At 40.7% G+C, this 20,331-nt stretch overlaps 1 protein-coding gene across 9 annotated transcripts in view; it reads left to right on the forward strand.

Moving 5' to 3' along the window:
- The window catches only part of Tmem131l (transmembrane 131 like), a 186,733-nt gene that overhangs the window by 80,947 nt on the left and 85,455 nt on the right, over positions 1–20,331 (forward strand). For all 9 annotated transcript variants that reach the window (XM_017803530.1, XM_008854277.2, XM_017803531.1 and 6 more), the window contains exons 4-7: positions 10,180–10,248; positions 15,795–15,918; positions 17,052–17,168; positions 17,927–18,037. In XM_017803530.1, the coding sequence (XP_017659019.1) occupies positions 10,180–10,248; positions 15,795–15,918; positions 17,052–17,168; positions 17,927–18,037 (421 nt within the window). The remainder of the gene's footprint in view (positions 1–10,179; positions 10,249–15,794; positions 15,919–17,051; positions 17,169–17,926; positions 18,038–20,331) is intronic.

Here is a 20,331-nt window from a genome sequence, read left to right on the forward strand (position 1 = left end):
AAGAACCAGACCTGGGAAACAAACAAGTTAAAGGGGGCTTAGCAGCTGGAGTGACTGCCAAAATACACTGCGAGAACACCGCCACCTGGCCGCTTCCTCTGCTGCACTTCTGCTAAGGTTGCCTCTAGGATGAGCTCCTTGTTCTTTCAGTGCCTGATGCCTTGCCTCAGGTGAGCCAATCTGGCCACATTTTGATCACATCCAGTACCCTAGCACCAGGTGGAGCTAGTAAAACTGGTAAGTGTCCAGTTCCAAGTTAAGAACTTCCCACTGTTGTGGGAAATCTACAAATGTAGCCAGGAAGGTCCTGAAGAGCTACCAAGTAAGAAGTCTGTGTAGGAATCAGCAAACTCTTGGAGAGAGAGTAGATGAAGTAGGTGGGTGGGCACAACTGGCCAAAGTAAGAAACCTGAGAAATGCCTCAGAAATAGTCCTGTGGCTGAGATGGGCTGTGAAAGAGGAGCTTGAGTAAGGGGACCTGAGATGCTGCTGTTAAGGAAGGAGGAAATATGGGATAGGTTTCCTAGAAGCCCAAGGAGGGCAGTTCCAGACTTGGGAGCCAATATAGAGATTAAGTAAGATCAGTCCTTGTTTCTACAGCTTGTGATCACTGACCTTAGCAGGAAGAGAGTGAGAGGGCTAAGTGTTATAGACAAGTAGGTGGGCAATGTAGCTAGGGTTCCCAGTGTGCAGTTACTTAACATTTACCTACTCTATAGCCGAAAGGGTGTTGGAAAGTTGTTTAAACCCTCTAGTCATTTCCTCATGTATGAAACTGGGATGTCTGATAGCCACCTTCCTGTTACTCTAACAAAAGTACCTGGGGTAAACAGCACATGGTTTTAGAGGTGCTGCCAATGACTGGGTGGGAGATTCATTACTTTTAGGCCTCTGGTGAAGGTGCTAGATGTCAGTGGTAGGGAACATGTGGTAGAGCACATGACCTAGAAAAGAGGAAAAGGAGAGACGAGGTCAGGGTCCCACAGTTTTCTTCAGGATACACTCCCAATAACTTAAAGACCTCCCAGGAGGCCTCACAAAGAAAGGTTCTACCACCTCTCAGTAGCACCTGTAGATGAAGACTGATAATCAGACTCCAGCAGATGACAGTAGTTTTCATGCAGGGCTCTTATGATTACATGTGATAAAATGTTGGGGTTTCGAACTTCTTTTCCATGAGAATCTTTACAGAATTGTAGATAAGACTACAAGTCCTAGATCTAGCTTGCTATTATCTTTCAGAGTGATTGTATAATGAATTAATACATGTAAATAATTCAGTGTAGAGCTTGTTCCATAATATATGTTCAAATACCTGCTTTTACTAAGAAAAAAAAGTGTTGGGTTCAGTATCTGGTAAATCAGAAGGGCTCAGTATGTATTTGCTGTCATTGTTCTAAAACATTTTGGCTACAAAGAGGACTTAAAAGAAGCAGGGTAGGCCAGAGAGACTTTTCTTAAGGGAGTAGGGCTTCAGTGTCTTTATGTATATGTGTGGGATAGAAAGACAGAGAAGTGAGGGAGAAATTGAAACTCCCAGAGATGGCAAGGACAAGGGCTTTAAGTCCAGGATCTGTCAACAAAAGAGCAGTAGGCAGTGGGTTAGTCTTTGAGAGAGGCATTCTCTGTGGTATTTAAAGATGTGAGGAGGATCAGCAGCAGCTTTAGGGACAAATTGGTGAAGGACTTTTGTCATGTCCTAGGAAGGCCTGGCCATCAACACGTTGGGCTGCTTTCAAACCCAGGCATCTTTCTATCAATGAGTGTATCCAGAAGACCCCTGATGTATTGCTCAGAGCACTTTACTCTTTGATGCTTCTCCTCAGTTTATTAATGCTTTGACCTTGAAGCCTAAAGCTTTCTCCAGTGGAAGAAACTAGGAAAATCATGTTCTGCCAAGTGGCCTTTTCACCCAGGGTGAGATTTTAATATGGGAAAACATTGGTTTTCAAGCACTGTAGTCTGTTAATTGGCAGGGAAGGTGTATTAGTCACAGCTAAGCAAAGCCTAAGTTCAACAAAGAAGCTCAAGGCTGGACATCTGGGATTCACTTACAATCTTTTGGGCTCCAAAGGGTTCTGGCAGCTCTGCTTCTCTGACTTTGCCGTCCACAGCACACACATCTTGTCTAGGAGACCCAGGCCAGCTCCATTCCACACCTACTGCTGTCCTTGGCGATTGTCCCATCATCCCGGCATCTCCAAAAAGCTTGGGCCTCCACTGAAACAGGCTGCCTCCTCACCAATGGCCTCTTCTTGCCTCTTGGGGTGCAATGCCTCAGATTATTTCCATGACCCCTTCAACTTGGGGTCTTCATTGCAACTGAAGCTGCACTTTCCCCTATGGCCTTTCCTGCCCTCTCAGAGTGCCAAGCCTTAGCTGCTCTCTGTGACCCCTTCACACTTTCAACACTAGAACCATGCAGGAGACTCTTACATGTTACCAAGTCCTGCTTCCAGATAGAGATGGAGGCTCAGGCCCCCTCTTGACCACAGCTTCTGTGTGCAGACCCTGAGGAAATACCTCCCAGAAGATTTCACCTCAGTCATGCTGGTCTCTTGTTACTTACAGCTGATTTTTCAGCCCCAGCTAACCAGCATCAATTGTCCCAGTAATTAGCCGAGGTTTTACTTCAGGTTCTGGTCTCTTCTTATTCACAGCTGATTCTTTAGCCCCAGCAGACCAGAACCCACAGATTCTCCATTCAAAATATCATATACACAGTCCTGATAGTCTCTGCTTCCCTTTGAAGCTTCACAAGCCAGGCCTCCATTGTCTACAAATCTTTCAGCATAATTGTGTTCCACAGCAACAAACTGAGCACTCAATGGCTTTTCCAGCCCAAAGTTCCAAACATTTCCAGAATCCTCCAACCTCAGGTCTGTCACAGCAATAAATACCCCACCCTCAGTACCAATTACTGTGTTAGTCACTTTTCTGTTGCTGTGATAGAAACACTGACCAAAACAACTTATAAAAGAAAGAGTTTATTTTAGCTACGGTTCTAGGGGGATTACAGTCTATCATGGCAGGGAGGCATGGTGGCTGGAAGTGGCTGGAGCAGGAGTAGCAGAAGTGAAGCTCTCACATCATCACACAGGCACAGGAAGCAAGAGAGCAACTGGAGATCTGGCAAGGCTTAAGAACTCTCTAAGCCCACCTCCAGGACAGCCACACCTTCTAAAACCTCCCAAACAGCACCACCAACTGGGGACAAAATATCCAAATACTTGGAGCCTATGGGGGACATTTTCATTCAAACCACCATGGAAGGAGAGTTCTAACTTCATGCCTGTAGCAATGCCCCTGTCTTTTGTTTACTTCTTATCAATAAACTTCTACGGAGAAGTCTTTTTTTAAATTAATAACAAACCCCAAAAGCAATGTGTAGGACTAAGATGATGATACAGAAATTTATTACTCATGTAGTTAATACCTCATTTCTATTTATTTTTGTGGTGTTGGTGGAATTCGGGCCTCCTGTATACCTGCCTGCTAGCTAGTACTATCACTAAGGTATATTCTCTGCTCACAACTCCTGTCATAAATCATGTAGCTGCATCCATTGTGGCTAAATGAAAGCCCTTGGACCATGTAAGTCTCTAGATAGTGTCAGTGCTGAGAGTTTGAGGTAGGTCTTGTTCTGGAGTGTCCTTTCAGCCATGGACAAGCCAGTAAGGACTGCTCCAGGCTGAGGCTTTTTCTGTCTGTGCAGGGATGGATTTGTGGTCCAGCTGCATGCTGTATAAGTACTAAGTTCCTGTAAGGCCTCTGGATAGCAGCTGAGCCATAGAAATGCTGTTTCTTGCTCAGGGGAAGATGGTATCCCTTTGGAGTGCATACCATTTAGAAGAATGGATCTAAATGTATTCACACAGGAATCCTTACCTTCCTGGATTCCACAGACAGGTCTCTTAGAGCATTTCTGCTACTGCTTTAGTATGTTGCTGCGAATGAGAACAGCACAGTAGCTTGTTAATATCAATGTCTTTCCTGGACAGCAGAATCTAGATAAGAACAGCATTTTAATTAATTTATTTTTTTAAGAACAGCATTTTTTTTTTTCATGTAGTAATTTATATCCTTTTTTGAGGCAGAGAGACTTTGTGAAATGAGTATGGACCTTCCCTCTTGCCCATACCACCTTTTTGCTCTCATTGGTCAAAGCCATTGTCTTGACTTTAAAGAAGTTTTCTTTGGGACTAGAGAGATGGTTCAGTGATTAAGAGCACTGACTGCTCTTACAGAGAACCAGGGTTTGGTTCCCAGCACCCACCTGGCAGCTAACAACCATCAGTAACTCCAGTTCCAAGGGATCTGATGCCTTCTCCTGGTCTCTGCAGGCATTGCACACATGTGGTGCACTTACATGTAGGCAAAACACTCAGATAAAATAAAAAATTAAAATTAAAATAATTTTTCTTTCTTTAATTTGGAAAAGCATGCTGTGCTCTCTAGATGTTAGAAAAATTTGTATCTCAGAGTCAGCCAGCCAATTTGGTGAGATGGTAAGGTTCTGAGAGCCACTGATGGCAACAGTCCATTGAGGGATATGGAAAGCAGGCAGGCAGCTCTGCTTCCCCTTCCCCCGTCTCCCACAACGGGTGTCCAGTGTTGTGTTTCATGTCCCCATTAGGAGAGAAGCTATTTGTTTTAACTTTTTTGGAAAGAGCAGGACATGCAAGTAAACTTTTAGGAGAAAAGTCTGCACAGACCCACAGCATAGGTGGCTTGTCTGGTGGAAGAGCATGGTTGAGTATGTGAACCTGGCAGGCACTCTGCAGTACAGCAGGGCTTCCCCCCATGAGCCATCTTGGAGAAGTGCTGGGTTTCCTCGTCTTTCCTCCCACTCATCTCTCCCTTCCCCCTTTGCTTGAATTTTACATCTTTGCTGACAGTCGGCTCTACCGGGTGTGGCCTTCTTCCAGTGTCCATCTGTGCTTGCTGTTCATTGAGGCCCATCTCATTCAGCCCCTTTCTGAAATCTTTCCTGGAGCTAGGGGTGGAGGGTAGAGTGCCATGGTAGAGTACTAGTCTAGCATATGTGAGACCAAGGATTCCATCTCCAGCTTGATGAAAAGAAAAAAGACCCCTTTGCTGGGGATTTTTTAGGGAGAGCTAGCACTACTCTTCTCTCAAGAGCTATGGTTTGCTTGTTTGTATGCTCACATGTCCTGTGTTATAACCTGGGGGGCGGGGGGGCTTGCTTCTCAGGCTAACTACCCACCCTAGTGCTGTTAGGGCTGCAGCCAGCTGTTCACTCTGGAAAGGTAGAGAATTTGATCAGATGACCTGTCAGAAGAGCTAGTTAAAGGTAGTTCATTTCCATTTCTAAGATGCAAGGCTGATTTTTGTTTTAGGGGTTCATCTGATATCAGCACCTAAATCTAATTTTTTTTTCCTCAAGAAGTAAGGAGTCTAGGTATCCCCATAGTTCTGAGAATGTCAGATTCATCTAACACAATTCCTTCTGTTCTGAAGGAACTGGGCCCTGTGTCATATGGGATCTTATTACAGCTGGCACCTCTTAGGCTGCCTCATTTCTAGTCAAATGCTTGTTCTTTTGGACTAGCTACTTTTTTGAGTTGGTATTTTATATGTATAGAGGAAAATGTAGGCAAAGTTTAAGAAGAAAAGACAAAAGAAGGCTGGTGGTCATCTTAGATGAAGATAAATAAACCTTAAAAAAAAAAAAAAACACGTGTGGAGTACCTTGTACCTGTGTCTAGCTGCTGAGAAGGCTCCATTCTCTGTAGAAGGTGGGCATCTTAAAAACAAGGGCCTGAGGCTGTGGATCAGAGGTAAAGCATGCTCTTAGCATGCACAAGGCTCTGGGTTCCCTCTCCCCCCAGCCTCAAAATAAGGGGCATTAGGAATAGGGGAACACAGATAAGAGCTCATGCCCTTCAGGGGATATCAGTACTCCTCTTTTATTGTTCTCTTTTAATAAAGAGCTTTTCCTTATCATTGTATTACGTGATAATGGGTAAGAATTCGAAATACATAAATTTATAATTGACCTTTACAAGATACATGTGTTTATTCTATGCCAGATGGGGTCTCCTAAGAGTAGTAAACCTGCTAGCATTGGCATACATGGATCATGGGTATTATTATTATTATTGAAATGTACAAATGTATTATTGAAATAACAAAGGTTATTATTATTGAAATGTACATAGCTTTTGAAAAGACATGCTTCATTGTTCATTTCTATAGAGTCTAAGGTTTAAGTTATTTCTTTGAAGGTGTTGGTTTCGCATTTCAAACATAATAGTAATTTCTTAGCACTGATAATTTGAGGATAATTTTTTTTGTCCATCTGTGACTAAATTTTGGCCAGTAGCTACTTACTGTTGGAAAACCAACCACCTTTCCCCCTCAGCTTTGAGATTACAGTAATGACCAGTGAGGTAAAAATTCTCTGTGTTCCCTGGAAGAGTAGGGATTTGTCCCCATCAACAAGCAGTACTTAGTTCTGCAGTAGGTACTAGCTCTGGGGTCCTCTGATTCAGTTCAGACCTGACACTGTCTACCTAGCATCAGATCCTACAGACCAAGGGCTCAGTCCCTGAGCCTTCTCCCTTTAGATGCCAAGCAACAAACCCTGGTTATTTTACCTGTGCTTCTGACTACCAACTGTAAATTGGGGCTCCCACAACCCTCCAGGGTTGAGGAATTGGCTGGATGAGCTCACAGAAGTCAGAAAAACACTTGTTTACTGTTTTATTATAAAGAATATGACAAAGGACTAAAAGAGAAGGATTGGGAAAGAATAGTTTCTAAGAACTGTTTTGGGGAAGAGAAATTGTAGGTGGTGGGGCCTGTCCTAGGGAGGGCATTGTGATATCACTTCCCCCTGTGTCTTACAGCTGTCTGAGGGCATGCGTGCAGACTGTCTGGTCAATATTGCCTTTTAAGTGGTTTTATCTGTGAGACCTAATTATTTTAACTTAATGATGTTGAACTTGCATATAACGACATATTTTCTAAATTATCAAGTCAGGGAAGTAAAATCTAGTGAGGTAAAGGAATCTGTTCTGTGACTTTAAGGGAAAAACGCAGATGGGATTTTATTTTTCCATTGAAAGTTAGAGAAATTCAGGTTATCTACTATATTACTTTACATTTGTCCCTAAATGTCTGATCTTTGTTACATACAGGAAACTTCCTGATTATGGGATTTGAAAATCTGTTATGACAGGAGATGGTCCAGGTCTGTGTTTCATTTGTTCTATTCATAGAAGTCCCAGAAGACTGCTAGAGACTGTCTCAGTCCAGAGGGCAGCTTGGACGTTGAGCCCTAACTGCCTCTCCATCTGTCCCTGTTGCTTTTCTTGTTAGATGAATGTCATCCTTTGTAATGTGATCCTGCGGTTATTGCTTTCTACTGTGTGCAGGCACGAAGCAAAGGCATCGTCCTCTTATTTTATCCTCACAACAACTGTGAGCTGAGTACAGCTTTCACCTGCATTTTATAGAGAATAAGGCAAGGACTAGCAGAAGTTAAGCTATTGACCCACTTAGGAAGGAAAGTGACGGCCATGGGCCTGGAATCAGGTTTGTCAGGCCTCTGTAGCCCCGACTGTCACCTAGTAGGCTAGGCTGAGTCTGTTCCCTGGATTGGGTATGAGGTGCTTGAACTCGATAGTGTTCTTGCTTCCAGCTACCACAGATCTGAGGTGGAAGTTGGCTGGGCCTCTTTAGTACTCTCTGACCTTGGTGAGTTGCTTAAATCTTCCAGGCTTCATCTGTCCACTCGGAAACTATGTGTGAAACCTGATGGTAGATTCACTTCTCTGTGCACAAAACAGGAAAGAACTGTCATTGATTGTTTTTGCTCATTATTAATGTAGTACCCTGGCCTTTCTAAGGCTTCTTTTTTTTTTCTTTTCTTCTAAGTGCCCACGGTGGACCCCCCCCCCCCCCCGAGGCTCTTCACATCTGTGTGGAGGCAGCTGAGACCACTAGTGGCCTTTGCAAGAGTCAAGGCATTAGTGCTGGACTTTGGGGGTTTGAGGAAGTCCACTAAGCGGCACACCTCCTCTGTGTCCACTCTCCAAGTGGGTGGAGAAGTTGAGAAGAGTTATGTAGATGAGACTGATGTCACCTTTATTGTTAACCCAAATGATGGAGACAGGATGGAGACTCAGATAGATCCTAACCAAGAAAGGGCTTTTTAGGAGAAAGGATTAGAGGAAGGATGCTTAGATTCAGACAGAAGAAGTCTCATTTAGAAAAGAACTTAAGAATGGATTAAAAAGGAAGCTCTAGGACAATTTTATTAGAATTTAAAGAAAAATCCCCAGGGGAGGTGAACTGCAAAACTCAGCAGCTGCCTTTAGGAGGAAAATGGAGGGAGAAGGAAAAGCCATAAAGCCAAGCAGTTCAGAGCCAGCACAGAGGTCAGAAATCCAAGATTTGGAGCAGCTCAAATCATTAGGGAAAGCGTATTTAGAACAGTGGTAAGAAGACAGAAAGGAGAGATTACAGGCAGACTTACAGAGAGAGCCTCGGGTCTGTGGCCTTGTCTGGAAAGAAGCACTGCACTAAGAGGTGGGGATTCCAGGCAGGAAAGTTCACCTCTCATTAACACACCAGGTATTCTGCCATCTCTTCAGTTTGACTTAAGATGAACCCGCCTTCCTGGGGTGGACCAGTGACCAGGTGATTGAGCTCAGCAGTACTGGAAAGTTGGGTCATCATTCAGGCCAGAGAGTTCATTCTCTTGACCGGTTTCTCTTCAAGAGGCTTTTTGGCTTCTGTAACCAGCAGAAGAAAAGCCTACAGCTGGAACTTTCAGGGAATGAATGAGGACCGTGGAATTGGTTCTCTGGCTTCTCTGCAAGTACCTTCAAGAAAAATTGGACCTTGGAGAGAGACTTGCTTAAGGCCACCAAATTTCTTGTTAGCTGGCAGTCTTAAACTTCAGATGTCCATGGCTGACCCAGCTTCATGGGGGATAATTGTTGGGAGGAGAAAATGGGAAGATTATGTTACCGAAAGTGACTTTGAGTTTTTGAAAGTAATGCATCTTCCTTTAAGGAGCTTCTCCAATTTAAGTTATTTTTGGATTATGTAACTTTAAAGATGACATAGGGCAATTGATTGTTCTATCTTCTCTGTCTAACCTGTCAGTCTAAAATGCTTATAAATATGTTTATATATTATGTCTTACGTTTTCATTTCCTTTTTTCGGTATGTTTTTCTGCTGTATTAATTTGTGGCCTTTGACTTTAAAGGGAAGTGAGATTATAATAATGAATAATAAGTGCTAAAAATTTGACTTGCCAGTGAGATTTTATGTGATTCTTATTCTTAAAAATCTGTACCATGGAGGCTGGAGGGATAGCTCAGCCATTAAGAGCACTGGCTGCTCTTGCAGAGGACCTGGGTTTGGTTTCCAGCACCCATATGGCATCTAAAATTGTCTGTAACTCTAGTTCCAGGGGATCCAACACCCTTTTCTGGCCTCTCTGGGCACTGCACACACATGGTACACTTACATGCAGGCAAAACACACATAAAATAAAAATGATAAATAAAAAACTAAATTCTATACCATGCATGATAGCTCACATCCATAATCTCAGCACTTTAATCCTGAGGCCAGAGGATTACCATGAGTTTGAGGCCAGTTTGGATTGTGTAGTGAGTTCCCAGTCTAGCCGGGACTACAAAGTTAGCCTCTGTCTCTAAAGCAAATTACATTAAACAAACAAAATCCAGGTAACTGCTTTTAAGAGTTACTGTGGCCATGCTACATTGGCCTTCCCCTGTTAACTAGTCTAACAAGTTTAGCAGCCAAGGTTTTCTGAAACCCACCTTAGATATATGCACTATTTTGATTTAGGGTATTGAAAATAGCCCAGGTACCTGATTTCATACAGAAAGGAGCTGACTAACAGTTAAATCTGTCTCCATTTCTGTCTGAATGCTGACAAGATCTATATATTTGATATGCATTATATAATTGTACCAAGAATATTCTAAATTTTTGCAACTCTAGAATTATACTAGATGTCTGATTCAGTTTCAACATTAAAAATCTACTCCAGATTCATCGATAAGGGAGTAAGATTTTATCTCAATCATTTACAGTCATTGGCTTAAGTTCATGGTTTTAACATCTAAATTTTAAAACTATACAAAATTAATCTTTCTCTCTTTCTCTTTTAGCTTCTCTGAGAAACTATTTAGTGGAAAAGGCTTACATTTTCAGCCATCAGTTCTAGATTTTGGAATGCAGTGAGTATCTTTTTACTATAATTTTTTTGTATTTATCGTCAGCATATCTTTTATATGATGCTATGTTCATAAAGAATATAGTGTATGTATGTTAATAATGTGAAGGGATATTGATCATGGGATTTGTTAAAGAAATTGTTTCACAAAAGGGAAAGTATAAAAGTTCTTTTAAGCCCTCCTAACTTTTTATTGTTGTTGGTTCATTTGTTTTGCAGGATTGACTTCATGGTCTTGTCCATGTCAGGCATGTGGTTTACTACTGAGCTGTACCTTAAGCCCTCCTTTAGTTATTTCATAACATGCCTTTGTATTGTTTCATGGTGATCAGAATTTAGTAAGTCAGTTTTAAATCTTTGTTTTTCTGGAACAAGTTGGATTGAGTACTGATGGGTTCTGAATTTTTCTAGGCTAGATTCTGGAGCACAGTTGTTTTCCTCTTTCTAGTGTGCCTTTAGGTCTCACAGCTTGACAGTTATTAGGGTTAACTGTGACCCTTAGGTGAGAAACAGGAGATAAGGTGAAAGGACCATGAAAGAAAGGAACCCTGACCTCAGGATCACATCTGAGAATTTGGAGAAATTAAGGAAGAGGAGGAGGAAGCTATGGAGAGGAGGCAGCTTAGAACTCCTCTCTGTGATGCAGTTCAAAACTTCAAAAGTGTTACTAACCTCTCAGGATGCAGAGTACAGTAGCCTCAAAATGATACAACTTCGAATTAGTCCATTTAGACTCAGGGACCCATCCTTTTAGTTTTAGGAAGAGCTTTGATGAATTCCAAGCAAAGTAGGAGGGTGAAATTACATGGTGATGGAAGAATACTGGGACCACAGGGTCTTTCTGTATTCATCTGTCCTTTTCATGTCCTGAGCACGCGAAAGTTAGAGATGCAGGGAAGAACGGACCTGAAAATGAAATACTTTGCTGTGCTTTTTTTTTTTTTTTTTTTTTTTTTTCTCTCTTTAAAGGAGAAAGAGATAAAATTGTGAAGGCAGTTTGCTGACTTTAGCAGATTCTAGGTGTCTGCTTTATTTTTATTTATTTTATTTTCTTATTTATTTGAGACAAGGTTTCACTGTGTAGTTCTGGCTGACCTGGAATTTGCTACATAGACTCAGGCTAGCTTGGAACTCACAGCGTTTGCTGCCTGTCTCTGCCTCATGAGTGCTGGGGTTAAAGGCATGCACCACCATGCCCCACCACTGTGTTTTATTTTTGAATTATTGTATTTTTATTCTTAGGTAAAGAAATTTATTAAAAGCCAAATTCATAATCATTTAACTGATATTATAAATTAGATGACTCATAATTTCACTGATTTCAAGTCTGAGGGAATACTTTGCATAAAGTGTTTTTTATTTGATTTTTTGAGACAGGGTCTTACTATGTAGCCCCGGCTGGCACTGGAACTCACTATGTAGACCAGGCTGGCCTCAAACTCACAGAGATCCACCTGCCTCTGCCTCCCGAGTGTTGGGATTAATGCTGAGTGCCAGATGTGTGTGTGTGTGTGTGTGTGTGTGTGTGTGTGTGTGTGTGTATGTGTGTGTGTAGGGCTCCTTTAGAGAGAGTGTCATAGATTGGTAGTTTAATGAGATGGATGGTGTGAAGTGTAGCCAGAATAGGAAATGATTCCAGTTAGTAGAATCCTGGTCGTCTAATACATTTACTCTTCTTGAACTTAAAATACTATAATCAGTGCGTGTGTGTGAGTGCTACATTTGTGTTAGTTAGCTGTATGCATTAATTGCAGGCCCTGTTAGCTAAAAAGCGTATTGACAGAATATTTAAAGACTTTTTGATTTAAAAAGGTTACCAGTTTTTAGACTTGGAACACATTCAGAAGATTCAATTATGTTTATGTAGTACTTTATAGTTTTCAGTGTGTAAACATGTTTCTTGTCATTTGAGTTGTATTATGTTGCTTTGTTTTGTTTTGAGGCAGGGTCTCACTATGTAAGCCCTGGCTGGCCTGGAACTGGCTGTGTAGACCAGATGGACCTCAAACTGTAGTAAACATCCTGGCTTTGTTTCTGGAATGCTCGGATTATCCAAGGTGCAGCACTGTGATCAGCTTCATTTGAGTTTAGATGAGTCCTTTGAGAATGAATCAGGCATTATCTGAGCACGTGCATCTTATTTTCCAAACATCTCTGTACTTGAGCATGTGCCACAGACATTCATACATTTGTCGCTGAGAAGTACTACAGTTTGATTCAGGTCCTTTCACTGTAAGTAGAGGTATATAATAATCTTCTGATTTCTAAGCCATCACTTATTATACTGTTTCTCATAGTAGTAAGATGCAGACTATATGGTTGTGGGAATACTTCATTTTCTTAAAGTTTTACAAGACCTTCAAAATGAAGCTTTACTCTAGATTATAACACATTTAAAATTAGTTGTGTTTTTCTTCAGTTCCACTAAATTGCCTAATTTATGGTCCTTCGAATACTTTATTCATTGCCCTGGTTCAACTTTTATTTATTTTAATACTGACCTTGGACAAACTATATCCTTTATCCTAACTCTAATTTCACTTTCAGTTGCAGAATCAAGGTCACGTCACTGTTTTCTTCCTGCCCCTGGGGGCTTACTTTAAGGGTTACCATTCTGGTTTCTAACACTAAAAGTGCTAATTTTTAACATTCATAAGAAATGTTAATCATTCTTTATCATATTAAGTTAATAGATTATCTTCCAGTTGTTCCTAGTGAAAGAAATCCATATCCTTTTAACATATTTAAAAATAGATTTTTTAAAAGTAGAATAAAAACAGTAGTGGGAAGGGTTTCTCTGTCTGTTGAGAAACCACCGGTGGCGGTGGCTGTGGCGCTCTGCTGTGGAGGTCTGCTCTTGGCAGTCTTTCCTTTTGTGATTCTCTGGTAGACATTTGTGTTCTTTGAAACCAGAACTCTTATGTTCAATTATGTAAACAGTATGTAAAGCTTTGGGGATAAGTTTAACTAACTTTGCTGATTGAGTGATACCATTTACTTAAAGCCGCAGAAGCCCTTATTCATTTGGTTGTGGGAAGAAAGGCACACATAAGCTCAGTTCTCTGAGGTAGGGCTTCTTAGGTGACCCTTTATGTTTATGATGATGTAAAATAATTTTTTAATGGTATTATTTTGGGGCTAGAGAAATGGCTTGGTGGTTAAGAGTTTGCTGCTCTTTGAGTTCCTAGCCCACACGTTGCTTGTAACTCCTGTTCTAGGGGATCTTACATCCTCTTCAGACCTCCATGGGCACCCATAATATGGCATACACTCCGTCACACATATACATAAATAAAATTAATGAAATAAATAAATTGTATTATTTTAAAACACTAAGAGAATCAAGGATTTATTCACCTTGATGTGTATTTTATTAATAAGTGAAGTTTTTAAAGACTTACAATTTAGAATACACATTGGATATATTAAATCTTTCATTAAGATGAGTACTAATAAGTAGGAATGAAAGCTTGAACAAGATTTCTATGTATGATACAGTATTCTAGAAATCAAATTGTATATGAGAGAAACAACATACATTTCATTTTTACTAAAGTGTACTATTTCCTTTTTGAGGCAGTTTGACTAAATTACCGCAAGCTGGCCTAGGACTTGCTATGTATGTAGTCTGGTCTTCAAACTCATGATCCTCCTGCTAGAATAAATAACATACAGTTAGAGAAATATCAGTATAACAAATATGAGGATTTTGCTTAAATTGGAATATAGGTTTATTTTGGAGCAAGATGAAGACATGTCAGTTATGACTATAATGGAATTATTGCAGGCTCTCATGCAGCCTAATTGAACTAGAACAAATTTAATGTTGGACAGTAGGATTCAGAATGAAATGATTCCGGGAGCTGTTGCAGATAGGTGGGTTGGAGGCTAGCTCCTGTCCTCTTGTGGTACCCTTGTTAGAGCTGAAGCCTATGTTACAGCCTTTGTAGCTTAGTGTATTTGCTGTGGAGGTCAGTCAACACTAGGAGGTTGGTGGAAAGTGTGCAGATTACATGTAAAACCTCATACCTGTACAGATTTTTTTTTTAAATTATCTTGTTTTATTCTTTTTTGAGACTGGGTTTTCCCTTGTAGCTCAGGCTGGCCTAGAATTAGTGATACTCTTGCCTCAGCATCTTGAATACTCTCCCATAACAGAGCCCTGTGAAAATGCCCCCTCCTCTTCCCTCCCTTCTTTCAAATATTACAAAAATTGATTCTGCAAAAAGCAAAATATGATAATATATGCAACCTAATTTTTAGAGCAAATTAAAGCACATCATTTGGAGAGGGGATCTGGATTTCTGTGCTGCATAGCTAGCCTTTTTATACTCATTCCAAGGCTTCTGACATGATCATACCATTTCTTCGTATGACTACCATTTGAGTATTTACTGCTGCCAGTGGGCTCAGAGCTGCTTGAATGACAAATACAGTTTCTTATCTAAATACATCTTCATTTATAGTCTCCTTCAGACAGAGAAATCTAGTGCATGCAAAAAGTATGTTTATTTTTAATTTTTTTTTGATCTTTTGGAGACAGGGTCTCACTGTAGACCAGGCTAGCCTGGAACTCACAGAGATTCTCCTGCCTTTGTCTCCTGAGCGCTGGAATTAAAGGTGTGCACCACCATACTTGGCAGTATGTTTATTTTTCTTAAAAAAGCATTTAATAAACTAGACGGGTTGAATTCTTACAACATAAAACAAATGGGATGCTAATAGATTGGTGTAAATCTTATAAAAATAGTGGGTTTTTTTTTTTTTACTGTTATGTATTAAATGCTTAAAACCAACAAGATTTGATAATATTTCTGTCTTGAGAATTTTCACTGTGTGGGGACTAGGCAATTCTGAGCTTGATCTCCCTTCTTCTAAGGTCCCAATGACAAACCAAAGTTTGAGTCCACCAGTTCTTCACCTGGGGAACCAATGGGTTCTTATAGAGCATGGGTGAGAGGTTACTGATAGGACTGTGAGTGACCCCAAAGTAGCTGCACTGGAAAGTTCTCATGCAGCATGGACAAGAACTCCTCCATGGCTGTGTAGGTGGTACCCTTTTTTAGTCCTCCCTAGCCTGTGTAGTCTAGCCCTTCCTGTTGGCTGTGTGCAGTTAGAGCAAAATTGCATACAACTGGCTGGGAGTGGCAGAATTCTCAAGTGAGGGTCCAGTGACCCTCTGCACCCCTTCTTCTCTGAGGGAATGTCACCAGTTAACAAGTTCAGCTGTGATGGCCTTTTGCAAGCAGGCACAGCTGAACTCATGAAGATAGTGGCTATTTGGCTCAAAGGATAGTGCTGTGCAATATGTTCTTTTTAAACTTTATGATGAACATCGATAACTTTCTGGTTTAAAAATATGTGGATTAGAGGTGTAGCTCAGTGATAAGAGTGTGTGTTTTGTACGCATGACACTGGGTTCAATCAGTGCCACAACAATAGTGCATGTGTGTATACACATGTGTAAGTCAATGCTTGTGTGTGTTTGTGTGTGCATGCACACACAGTAATTTCCATATCCACAAAGTTCCTCTCTTTTATCCTGCTCAGGTTCCTGGGACATCCTGCAGCAAAGCTTCTCTATGTGTATAACCCCAACAGAGACAGTGAGGTTGTGGTGAACTCGGTGTTCACAGCTGCTAGACATTTTCATGTGCCTCCTGTCCATTGCAGGGTGAGTGTCAGTGTGCACTGTGGATGAGGCCTTGGGTTTGAACTTTCGCTTCATCTTCCTTTTTCCTGATACCCATGTTTCTCACTTCTGCTTACTTTGGTAGGTACTTTTTCACTGTTTACCTTCTTAATTTCAGTGGTTCTTAGATACCTCCCAATAGGAAAAAAAATGTTTAAAGAAACTATTTGTAATGTATGTATATTTAATATGGCATTATCTTCATTAGAAAAAGTTTGTATTACTGACCTTAAGATAGCTGTGGGTACTGAGGCATCCAGCTACTAACACTGGGGTTACAGCCGTGCCTTCTTGCATCTCTCAAACTTAACTAGAAAGCTGGGAATCATTGGGAGTGAATGCTTCTTTTAAAATTAACTTGCATTGGGGCTGGAAAGATGGCACAGCAGCTAAAAGCATTGGCTGTTTTTGCAGAAGACCCAGGGTTGATTCCCAACACTCACATGGCGGCTAACAACCATCCTTGACTCCAGGCCCGGGGGATCCAACACTCTGTTCTGACCTCCATGGCCATTGCATGACATGAATGTACTTAAATACCTGCAGGCAAAACACTCATACACATAAAAAAATACAAATAAATAAATAAAAGTTTAAAGTTAATTTGCATTACAACAGACCTGCAAACTTTAGCCTTCCATTAATTTTTGAGTAGCCTTTTAACTTTTTCAAGCTTTTTCTTATTTTGCTTACTTATGTGATTGTTATTACAGTTTTCACAAATTACTGGTACCAAAGACATGTTAAAGGAGAAACCCTTCAACATTGGTTTATGTTTGGTTTGGCTTATACAGATAAACACTGTCCTTGGTTTTTATTACACATCAATGATTGCACATTGATCATTCTCTGTATTTAAATAGAGACAGAACTGAACAGGTGGGTGTGAAGAGAGGGTAGAAAGATGAGAGCCACAGTAGTCTGAAGTGAAGGACTTGAGAGTTATTTTGCCATGAGTTAGCAGTATGTTCTTAGATGCTGGTCATTTTGAGAGACTCAGAGCTTCATGACACTGTTAAAGGGTACAAGATGTGCAAATATTGATTTTCGGAAATGGTCAAAAAGAAAGTCTGCAAAAGCCATTCTAAGTTTCTAACTAGGTACATTTCTTTCAGGTAATTCCAGCAATGGGGAAAACTTCCTTCAGAATTATTTTCTTACCTACACAAGAAGGAAGCATTGAAAGCTCTTTATTTATTAATACCTCTTCACATGGAGTCCTTTCCTATCATGTAAGTGACTTCTTTTGCCATATAACTTGGTTGTTGGCTTAGAGGAACTTGGAAAATTTTCCACCTGTTGGTGTCATTATAATGTAAGCCTATAATGATATTAAATCCATCAACTGCCACCCCTCTGCTCCATGTGCACAGTTGGCTGTCCTCCCCACAGACTGCAGGGCTGTAATGCCTGAGTCTTTGAAGTGTACTAGAATGAACAAAGCTATCTACTGTACACAGCTCTCTACAATAAAATAGAGCAGGCGCTCACCTCCCAAATAGATGAGGAGGGTGATCTGAGGACTACTCTGATGATTCTGCCTGCCTCCTCTGATTCAGAAATATTTCTGGTCAGGAGACCCTGGGATATGTTTGGAGGTTCATCTCCATCTCGAGGGAGCTCCCCATTCACATCGTTGTTCATATCAAGCTGCTGGGAAGGGAACGTGAAAGATTGTGTTGTTGGTGTTCACAAAAACAGTTAGGGGCCACAACCTAAGTACTGTACCTGGGACATCTTGAATAGGATGTGACACTAAGTAATTTAAGTGTCAGAATCAGTTGTGTTTGTGCTTAATTCTCATTCCATTAAGCACATTGGTCCCACATCAAAGAGTTTTGCATTATAAGGAATACTTAAGATTATTTGGGAGACAGATAAATATAGTTAGATTAATAGGTGAATGTGGATTTCCTTTGAGAAAACATTTTAGCATTATGGAAAATGGGTTTTAAATATCTAACGGAGGAGTATTTCTTTTTTTCTGCAGGTGTCTGGAATTGGCATTCGAAGAATGTCTACTGAAGGGTCTGCAGAGCAGCTGCCGAATGCTTCTTTTCTGCTTCCACAGGTCCAGAGCATTCAGGTTTCACAGACACAGGTCATTTGAATAGATTTACTTTGGGTGAAACTTTGTAGCCCTCTCCATTTATGTCTTTGCTTAATATGTGCAGCCCTTTTAACATAGTCAGAATTAGAGTTTGAGTATCTTCTCTTTCTTGAAATATGGAACTAATATACACACATGCGTGCACGCCCGTGTGTGTGTGTGTGTGTATGTGTGTGTGTGTGTGTGTGTGTGTGTGTAAAGTGTCAGTGGAATCCATGTACTTTCAGGGGGCAGGGCGAGCTGGAGCTGGAACCTAGGTCCTCATACATGCTGGGTAGGTGCTCTACCACTGAGCTGCATCTACTCCTGCATTTTTTTAATGACTGAAAAGCCCAATGTTGGCATTCTAAGGTTTGCTCAATCCTATTGCTGGTCATTTGAAGTGGTTCCAGGTTTTCATTACTATTGTTACCATTAGGCCATGTACCTGTGTTTCTTTATTTCCCTTTTTGCTCATCCATTTCCTTGGGGTATAATTTCATAATGAGGAGCAAGGCTGTATTTGCAAACTATGAGCTGTTTTGTAGAGCTTGTTAAATCTTACTGGTGGCTTTTCAGGAAGACAGAACCACCATATCCACTAATAGTGATAGACCCCAAAGATGTCTTACCGTCTTCTACCTCTCCCTGTTTCTAGTTCTTCCTGGGTATGGTTTAGAGGGGAGAAACAGTTTTAGATGTTTTAGTAATTGTATATAACTACACATTCTCTTAATACACATTTCATTAATAGTTGGTCACTTTGATTATTTATGCTTTCTTATAGCTATGGATAACTCCTGGTATCGGAAAAAAAAACTTTTGAATCAATGTATTATGTATTTTACACTTTTTTTTTTCTGATTGAGTAACATTGCTTAGAATCTATGATTAGCCAGTGCTTGAGGCTTTTGTTCATTCAACAATTTTATTGGATCTCAGCTATGTGCCAAGAAACTGGCTACTTTTCTTTGGTGTCTTTTTACCCTAACTGTCTAGCCAATTCCTACCTCCCATTCTTATCACACCATCCTCCGAAGAGGTTACCCAGCTTGGGATAGGGAATTGGGATGCAGACCACTCTGGCTTCTTCCATGCTGAACAGGGATGCAGGGTGAGGCAATTGGAGTACCCCTTCAGTGGGTCTATCTAAAAGACTCCCAAATTGTACAACTTTTTTTATTTTTAATTTTTTTGTGTGTGAAGGAGAAGTAAAGGCAACAGTAATTAGCATTACAAGTTCTAAACAAAAAAACAAACAAAAAAAAGAACAGGGCAATTTTCATATGTTCATATGAGAGTCCATTGGAATTTTTTGATGAGAGCTTCCAAAACATTCCTCCATTGGGTTCCTCCTCATTTGTCTTTTGTCTGCCAAGCCTGGACTCAAGAGTGATGGATTCAGGATTTGCTTTCATGTATTTTGATAGCTGTTGGGGTGGTTAGAATTAATGTCAGTTCCCTCTTCAAAAGCTTCTAGATAGGGGGAGAAAACAAATTTATCTGTCATTTTAGAACAATAGCTGGTTGTCTCCCTTAGCTACAGGTGGGTTCTACAGTATTAGAGACCAAGATTTGAAGTCTTACATCTGAGCAGCACTTTCTGATTAGGAATAGAATCATTAATGAGAAGTAATTGTCTATATAACTGTTTATATGGACTTATGCCTAATGTCTGGGAAGTGTAATCCCTTGAGTGCTTAAAGATCTATACTGAGGACTTTATTCTTTGGTTATACTTTCCTTTTGGGTGTTTAAGACCATATAGTTGGCCCAAATAAATCATTTATTTTTATATTTAAGGTCATTTGAGGATCTGTTCCTCAGGGGTCACATGGGTTTGGGAGGTGCTCCTGGCTCCTTTCTTTTACCAGTTCCATCTATGTGAAGATAAGTCAAAGGTCCTGCTCGACCATGTCTGGCTTCACTTGGAAGCATGGATGTTTCCTCTGAGTTGACCCTCCTCTTTGTAGACTGGACACTGGTTCAAATCCATCTCATGGGATCTCCATGTCCTCCCTGGACAAGAGGATAGGTGACTCACCACAATTACAGGACATTTTGAGAGATGTTCCATAGTCCCCTGGAACTTAATCAACCTTGGAGGGGAAGGGGCAAAACTGCCCTTTAAGTCCCTCTGACCAGATCAGTATAGCCCTCAAACTATGGCTGTTAAACATCCAATACGTTTAGTTCCACCAGTATGGTACTTTTAATTACCATGTGCTATGTAGATAAGCTTGGGTGAAAAACCATACTTTTAATTACCATGTGCTATGTAGATAAGCTTGGGTGAAAAACCAAAT

This window comes from Nannospalax galili, unplaced genomic scaffold (assembly GCF_000622305.1).
Source record: "Nannospalax galili isolate Female #2095 unplaced genomic scaffold, S.galili_v1.0 scaffold305, whole genome shotgun sequence".
Lineage (NCBI taxonomy): Eukaryota > Metazoa > Chordata > Mammalia > Rodentia > Spalacidae > Nannospalax > Nannospalax galili.